The sequence below is a fragment of the Bison bison genome, unplaced genomic scaffold, assembly GCF_000754665.1.
Source record: "Bison bison bison isolate TAMUID 2011002044 unplaced genomic scaffold, Bison_UMD1.0 scf7180017864364, whole genome shotgun sequence".
Classification (NCBI taxonomy): Eukaryota; Metazoa; Chordata; class Mammalia; order Artiodactyla; family Bovidae; genus Bison; species Bison bison.
The window spans coordinates 1077474-1086609 of record NW_011494936.1 but is presented as its reverse complement, the minus strand read 5'-3'; the positions used below and the strand labels follow the sequence as shown (position 1 = coordinate 1086609).

The following is a 9136-nucleotide window of genomic DNA, read 5'->3' as shown; positions in this document are numbered from 1 at the left end:
CCAGAGCTGATCTCCTTCAGAATGGACTGGTTGGATCTCCTTGCAGTCCAAGGCACTCTCAAGAGTCTTCTCCAACACCACGGTTCAAAAGCATCAATTCTTCCGCGCTCAGCCTTCTTCACAGTCCAACTCTCACATCCATACATGACCACAGGAAAAACCATAGCCTTGACTAGCCAGACCTTTGTTGGCAAAGTAATGTCTCTGCTTTTGAATATGCTATCTAGGTTGGTCATAACTTTCCTTCCAAGGAGTAAGCGTCTTTTAATTTCATGGCTGCAGTCACCATCTGTAGTGATTTTGGATCCCAGAAAAATAAAGTCTGACACTGTTTCCACTGTTTCCCCATCTATTTCCCTTGAAGTGGTGGGACCGGATGCCATGATCTTCGTTTTCTGAATGATCTTCACGACCCAGATAATCATGATGGTGTGATCACTGACCTAGAGCCAGACATCCTGGAATGTGAAGTCAAGTGGGCCTTAGAAAAAAGCATCACTATGAACAAAGCTAGTGGAGGTGATGGAATTCCAGTTGAGCTCTTTCAAATCCTGAAAGATGATGCTGTGAAAGTGCTGCACTCGATATGCCAGCAAATTTGGAAAACTCAGCAGTGGCCACAAGACTGGAAAAGGTCAGTTTCCATTCCAATCCCAAAGAAAGGCAATGCCAAAGAACGCTCAAACTACCGCACAGTTGCACTCATCTCACACGCTAGTAAAGTAATGCTCAAAATTCTCCAAGCAAGGCTTCAGCAATATGTGAACCGTGAACTTCCTGGTGTTCAAGCTGGTTTTAGAAAAGGCAGAGGAACCAGAGATCAAATTGCAAACATCCACTGGATCATGGAAAAAGCGAGAGAGTTCCAGAAAAACATCTATTTCTGCTTTATTGACTATGCCAAAACCTTTGACTGTGTGGATCACAATCAACTGTGGAAAATTCTGAAAGAGATGGGAATACCAGACCACCTGATCTGCCTCTTGAGAAATTTGTATGCAGGTCAGGAAGCAACAGTTAGAACTGGACATGGAACAACAGACTGGTTCCAAATAGGAAAAGGAGTACGTCAAGGCTGTATATTGTCACCCTGCTTATTTAACTTCTCTGCAGAGTACATCATGAGAAACACTGGACTGGAAGAAGCACAAGCTGGAATCAAGATTGCCAGGAGAAATATCAATAACCTCTGATATGCAGGTGACACCATCCTTATGGCAGAAAGGGAAGAGGAAATAAAAAGCCTCTTGATGAAAGTGAAAGTGGAGAGTGAAAAAGTTGGCTTAAAGCTCAACATTCAGAAAACGAAGATCATGGCATCCGGTCCCACCACTTCATGGCAAATAGATGGGGAAACAGTTCCCAGTATAGAGCCTTGTATATATTAAGTAGTGAACAAATGTTTAGTAAATTCTTAACTAATGCTCTGAATTATTTTTCCTTTACATCACCTAGCTTTCAGGTCCGATTGGGGACAAAATTTTGTATAATCAACAACTGACATATACCAAAGTAAAATACAGTCACTTGGGGGACTAGATTGAGTTTGAAATAGCACTAGTATGCCAAAGGAACCAACTCATTTCTTGTGTTAACAACGAAGAGAAAAAATCAAATTGAAGCAAAGCATGCATGACTGTAGTTGCTCTTAGAGTAAGCAATCTTCTTTCAGAAGGGAAAATGTAAGAAGGCTCTTCATCACAGATCCTTTAACCCAAAGTGTAATTAAAAATAAACATGGTTACAAAGCAGAAACTCTTCTGACAGGCTCCAACATTTTGGCAAATTTGGATTTGACAAAATTAAGTGTCAAAGTTGAAAGAACAGTAAACAGAAAAATAAAAGTAAAATGAACAAATATTTTTATTCAAGAGGACAAATATAAATATTTCTAATTTTGCTCTCACCTAGAATTTCACTAAAATTTAATAAAGATGTATATGTGCAATTTTATTTTAAAGGCATTAAGTTTATGAAGATGTGGAGAATGTAGAAAAAAGTTGACTTTGGAAGCTATAAAACATAGGGATAAAGGGCTAACTGATTTAGCAGACACAAGAGGCCAAACTCTAAATGAACTACAAGAAAAGCAGAAAACCATTTCATTTTATAAAACAAAATCTTTCAAAGGCTGAGGAATGACCCAAAGTATTTGAGGTGAGGGGAACTGAGATAGGAAGACTCAGAAAATATTAGGTCAGTATTCATTAGATGCTTCATTAGTAAATTTTAGATATCTTTCTCCATTCTGGTAGTTTTATTTTCTTAGAGTTGGTATTTATTTTTTTAGTTTTTCATGTATACTACTTATCAATAGTTCAGTCCTACCCTCTTGGCAGGGTACTTGCTGCCCCTCACCCTCATCTATGCAGAACTGAAAACTAGAGGTAGATCTTCCAGAAGGAGTTAAGGTAAGAAGTGCCACTGGACAATGGACAATGAAATCATATGGAAAACAGGATTACTGAATGAAGAGACAACCCTTCCACCTGCTTCTCCTTCTTGACTATCAAAATACTTTAGCCTGGGCTTTAGTTTCCAGAAAGATGTGAAGAGTCTTCTCTAGAGAACATGACCAGCCTAAGTGGAAAGATAAGGCATTATCCCTAAATAATCCAGTCAGAATGGCTACAGAGAAGCTCAACCTGCAAACAGAGCTCCATGGTTTTATTTCCGTACTCATTAAAAATGAGTATTAACCTCAGGATCTCAGATACTGAGGAAAGCCTGTAACATGAACGTCAGGGACTAGAATAAACAAACAGGTACAATCTACTTGGAATAATAAAACTATTTAAGGATAAAAGAAAATCATTAAAATTCTCAAGAGAAAATATTGTATTCATGGAACGAGAACAAGACTCCTATAGGAGATGAACACCTAGGGGAAACAAAAGAGCTTCTAAAATAAAAATGCAAAAGTAGAAATGACAAATGCAATAGAAATCATGGAAGATAAATTAGGGGAAATACCAAAAAGGTAGAAAAATAGAAGAAAAAAAAATAGAGGACTAGCAGAGGGCATCTAAACAAGCGGAGTTATAAAAAGATTAGACAAAACAGAAGGGGGGAAAAACATTAATGAAACAATTAATATTTTCCAGAACTCAAAGCAGTAAATTCCTAGACTAAATGGGGTATATTGTACCCAGAGAAATAGATGAAAATAGAGGCATACCAAGACACATCATTGTGAAATTTCAGAACACTAGAGACAGAGGGGAACTACAATGATATTTCAAGAATTAGGAATCAGAAGTGCTTTTGAATTTTTCAATGATGACATCTAAAGAGATTGACAATGCAATGATGAACTTAAAAACATTTCCACCCTAAAATATTTTACCCTACCAAACTATCAGTCAAGTGCAAGGACAGTTAAAAATAATTTTCAGACTTGCTTATAAGGTTTCATAAAACTAATCTACCACAAACACTTTTTCTTAGAAATTTTCTTTTTTTAAAAAAGATGTGCTGCTCTCTGAGCATGTAACAAAGGGGCAAAATAGAAAAGGGGAAGATGTGAGATAAAGCAACTAGAGGACACGATCCAGGAGAAAGGCAAAGGTAATTCTCAACAAGATAGTGATGGGTGTGTATGAGGTATGGAGAATAAGGAGTCCATCCTGGACAAGTCAGAAGGTCCTTACAGTTTATTAATGGATCAATTAATAAATACTGATTTAATAAAAATGTTAATTATGTTGGGGGAAATGAAGGATCAGAAGTGTATACGCATAGAGAGTAAGAATAGGAAAAAGAGCTAAATTCTCATCTTTCAAAATGGTTAAAACTGAAAAAATTAAGAAATCACCCACATAAGCATACCATATAATGACATGGAGCTAAGTGCCAAAAGAAACAGCTAAAAAGTTCAAAGTAGTAGCCTCTGGGGAGCAAGAAAAAGATAAAGAGCAAGACAGTCTTTCATCTATACATGCATTAACAATTTTAATATAAAAACCTACCCAAAAATACACCTCTTCTGTGTAAACAGTAACCAGTTTCAATGCAGAAAAATCAGAATTACAACTGTTCTTGCAGTTAAAAACAAACAGTACTCTTTCTTTGAAGGTGAAAAAGACTGGGAAGACCAAGTTGTCTTCAGATGATATGCTTCATTAAATTCTTTTGGAAACACTAAGACATGAAATATATTTTGGTAGAACATTCCATTAAAGTATAACATTTAAAATCAATATTTAAAAACTTACAAAAACATTTCTAATTTCCAAAAGATGTGTATTTTCTCAGCATTCGTAAGTGTAAAGGTTTAACAAAAGGAAACTTTAAAATCAATCTTATTTAACTCATAATAAAAACTGCTTCTTCTATTTACTGCTATGTTTATCTAATTTCAACCCAAATCATTTTTCTTTACTTACACACCACTAATTCCACTACACCTCGGAACTGGGGCTCAAATATCATTGATTTGTAATCAAATACGATTCAGATGATAGTACTGTTATACTAAAATGACATCAGTCTCTCTATGTAAAAATATTTTTATAAGCTTACTAGAATTAGCTATCAATTTGGAGTATTTTATTCTTATCTCTCTCTTAACACTCAGGCTGTTGCTCACTCTTACTTTTATCAGCTTTTAAAGCACTGAGCAAAACATTACTTAAAAGTAAGTACAATGCATTGCATTAAAAATAACCACAAAAATATATTATTGATGATGAAAAAGAATAAGGAAACAGTCCCTTCTCAAACGTATGTCACTCAACCAGCTCTTCTGGGCAGGAATGCTCAGTTAAGAAGATGGAGAGCACAATTTCCCCACATAGGGAGTTATGGGAAGCAACATCAAATATAGTCTATAAAATTAGAAAACTTCATTCTATACGTCCAGATGGAAACTCTGCATAGAATAGCTTGCTAATTTTTAAAGTTTTAGAAATTCAGAAAGGCCAAAGAAGTTCTACCTCAGTGACAGCAGCCATATTTCAGCCAAAATGCAAAGATTATTTTAGGCTCTAACCTCACATTTCTTATTTGGAAGAATTTCTGGTTGTAAGAAACTTGAGGAACATGCAATATGTTCAAAGTGGTGAAAGAATACTCTAAATAGATAAAATGACAACTGAATGCCAGTACTATTTTAGACTTTTTCTCATTGCAATTTTCCCCATAGGAAGCATAAACACTAGACACAACTGGATATCCTTGCCAGCCCTTCAATTCTAGCCATTAAAGAGCTGGATACCATGTTTTGAGAATACTGGTAATAAAATGAACCAGAAATATGGTAATTTGTGTCTCTCATAAAATTTCAAAAGGTTAGATTAAAATACTGTTTCAAATACTGCAGAAAGTTTTTACAAGTCCTCTTCTATAATGACAGTTTTCTGCTGTAATAGAATTTCCTTCATATGCTTGGTTTGATAAAATTGCATTAATGGTGTAGTTTACATTTAGACTTAGTGAAAAGATTTACCCAGGAGCCTGGTTACAACTCACCTACACTCATTTCCATACAGGTAGCCCTAGACAAAATTATCTGTGAATCAAATTTGTCTTTACCTCCCCCTTCACCTCCGATCTCCATGGCGCTTTCCTTCCATTCAGTGCCCTCATTCCTATTCTTATCCCAGGTTTTGCAGATGCTCAAACTTCCCTGAAAGAAAATGAAAGTGAAAGTGAAGTCGCTCTTTGCGACCCCATGGACTGTAGTCTACCAGGTTCCTCTGTTCATGGGATTTTCCAGGCAAGAGTACTGGAGTGGGTTGCCATTTCCTTCTCCAGGGGATCTTCCCAACCCAGGGATCAAACCCAGGTCTCCCACATTGTAGGCAGACACTTTACCTGTCTAAGCCAACAGGGAAGTCCTAAACTTCACTATTTCTCTCCAAATCAGCAAAGTCCCAAGTACTTCTGCATGCCTCTATTACTTGTCCCTTGGTTCTCTCACATTCTCTATTTCAAGTATTTACTACCCAAGTCAGCAAATGACTTTGTCAGAAGGGAAAAGAGGTTATCATTTATGATTTACTGAAATTACCCTCCGCTTGTAGAATCAACTACAGTAGCACCATTTCTAACCTCTTTTTCTCAAATCTCACAAGAAAATATGCCCTTCATCCTATATGAAGCTGCTGGCTGTGTGACGAATCAGTCCCTCCCACCCACTGGAGGACCATGACCCACGGGCTATCCCTCTCCAGTTACTTCAGTATATTTTCTTCATTTGTCATCTCCACATTTATAAATATTAACATCTTCCTCATCTTTCAGTGACAATATTTTAAATTTGAACCCATTTCCCTTTTAAGTCACATCTTCCTATCTCTCCTTTTTCCCACCACACCAAGCTTCTCTAAAAAGTAGTCACCCTGGACATCTCTTCTTCAATTCTCCACCTTCCCATTCTCACCACTGCTATCTGGCTTCCCTAGCCATCACTTTCCTCAAACTTCCCATGTTTAGCAACAAGCTAACTGAAAAATCAGGGGAGGCGGCCGAGAGGAGCAAACTCACGTCTAAGGAGCAGTGGCTGCGCGGGCACAGGAAGGCCAAGAGGAGCTACTCCATGTTCAAGGTCAGGAGGGGCGGTGGTGAGGAGATACACTTCATCCATGGTAAGCAGCAGCGGCTGTGCTTTGCTGGAAGAGCTGTGAAGAGATACCTCATGTCCGAGGTAAGAGAAACCCAAGTAAGATGGTAGGTGCTGAGAGAGGGCATCAGAGGGCAGACACACTGAAACCATAATCACAGAAAACTAGCCAATCTGATCACATGGACCACAGCCTTGTCTAACTCAATGAAACTAAGCCATGCCCGTGGGGCCACCCAAGATGGGTGGGTCATGGTGGGGAGGTCTGACAGAATGTGGTACACTGGAGAAGGGAATGGCAAACCACTTCAGTATTCTTGCCTTGAGAACCCCATGAACAGTATGAAAAGGCAAAATGATAGGATACTGAAAGGGGAACTCCCCGGGTCAGTAGGTGCCCAATATGCTACTGGAGATCAGTGGAAAAATAACTTCAGAAAGAATGAAGGGATGGAGTCAAAGCAAAAACAATACCCAGTTGTGGATGTGACTGGTGATAGAAGCAAGGTCTGATGCTGTAAAGAGCAATATTGCATAGGAACCTGGAACGTCAGGTCCACAAATCAAGGCAAATTGGAAGTGGTCCAACAGGAGATGGCAAGAGTGAACATCGACATTCTAGGAATTAGCGAACTAAAACAGACTGGAATGGGTGAATTTAACTCAGATGACCATTATATCTACTACTATGGGCAGGAATCCCTCAGAAGAAATTGAGTAGACATCATGGTCAACGAGAGAGTCCAAAATGCAGTACTTGGATGCAATCTCAAAAACGACAGAATGATCTCTGTTCGTTTCCACGGCAAACCATTCAATATCACAGTAATCCAAGCCTATGCCCCAACCAGTAACGCTGAAGAGGCTGAAGACTTACAAGACCTTTTAGAACTAACACCCACAAAAGATATCCTTTACGTTATAGAGGACTGGAATGTAAAAGTAGGAAATCAAGAAACACCTGGGGTAACAGGCAAATTTGGCCTTGGAGTACGGAATGAAACAGGACAAAGGCTAATAGAGTTTTGCCAAGAGAACACACTGGTCATAGCAAACACCCTCTTCCAACAACACAAGAGAAGACTCTACACATGGACATCACCAGATGGTAGACACCGCAATCAGATTGATTATATTCTTTGCAGCCAAAGATGGAGAAGCTCTATACAGTCAGCAAAAACAAGACCAGGAGCTGACTCTGGCTCAGATCATGAACTCCTTATTGCCAAATTCAGACTTAAATTGAAGAAAGTGGTGAAAACCACTAGACCATTCCGGTATGACCTAAATCAAATCCCTTATGATTATACAGTGGAAGTGAGAAACAGATTTAAGGGACTAGATCTGATAGATAGAGTGCCTGATGAACTATGGATGGAGGTTCATGACATTATACAGGAGATAGGGATCAAGACCATCCCCATGGAAAAGAAATGCAAAAAAGCAAAATGGCTGTCTGAGGAGGCCTTACAAATGGCTATAAAAAGAAGAGAAATGAAAAGCAAAGGAGAAAAGGAAAGATATAAGCATCTGAATGCAGAGTTCAAAGAATAGCAAGAAGAGATAAGAAAGCCTTCCTCAGCAATCAATGCAAATAGAGAAAAACAATAGAATGGGAAAGACTAGAGATCTCTTAATGAAAATTACAGATACCAAGGGAACATTTCATGGAAAGATGGGCTTGATGAAGGACAGAAATGGTATGGACCTATCAAAAGCAAAAGATATTAAGAAGAGGTGGCAAGAATACACAGAAGAACTGTACAAAAAGGAGCTTTATGACCCAGATAATCATGATGGTGTGATCACTCACCTAGAGCCAGACATCCTGGAATGTGAAGTCAAGTGGGCCTTAGAAAGCATCACTACGAACAAAGCTAGTGGAGGTGATGGAACTCCAGTTGAGCTATTTCAAATTCTGAAAGATAATGCTGGAAAGTGCTGCACTCAATATGCCAGCAAATTTGGAAAACTGAGCAGTGGCCACAGGACTGGAAAAGGTCAGTTTTCATTCCAATCCCAAAGAAAGGCAATGCCAAAGAATGTTCAAACTACCGCACAATTGCACTCATCTCACACACTAGTAAAATAATGCTCAAAATACTGCAAGCCAGGCTTCAGCAGTACGTGAACCGTGAACTTCCTGATGTTCAAGCTGGTTTTAGAAAAGGTAGAGGAACCAGAGATCAAATTGCCAACATCTGCTAGAGCATCAAAAAAGCAAGAGAGTTCCAGAAAAACATCTAGTTCTGCTTTATTGACTATGCCAAAGCATTTGTCTGCGTGGTTTCCACAATTTCCACATAATTTCCACAATTAACTGTGGAAAATTCTGAAAGAGATAGGAATACCAGACCACCTGACCTGCCTCTTGAGAAACCTATATGCAGGTCAGGAAGCAGCAGTTAGAACTGGACATGGAACAACAGACTGGTTCCAAATAGGAAAAGGAGTACGTCAAGGCTGTATATTGTCATCCTGCTTATTTAACTTCTCTGCAGAGTACATCATGAGAAACACTGGACTGGAAGAAGCACAAGCTGGAATCAAGATTGCCAGGAGAAATATCAATAA

General features: G+C 38.6%; 1 protein-coding gene across 4 annotated transcripts in view; it reads right to left on the bottom strand.

Annotated features, from left to right (window-relative positions):
- The window catches only part of MPP6 (membrane protein, palmitoylated 6 (MAGUK p55 subfamily member 6)), a 136093-nt gene that overhangs the window by 106179 nt on the left and 20778 nt on the right, over positions 1 to 9136 (bottom strand). Inside the window, exon 1 of one of the 4 annotated variants that reach the window (XM_010855367.1) lies at positions 5533 to 5678. The exons of the other annotated variants lie outside the window; for them this stretch is intronic. Coding sequence (XP_010853669.1) covers positions 5533 to 5557 — 25 coding nt within the window. The 5' untranslated portion in view covers positions 5558 to 5678. Of the gene's footprint in view, positions 1 to 5532; positions 5679 to 9136 lie in introns of those variants that run through there. 4 annotated transcript variants of the gene reach the window in all.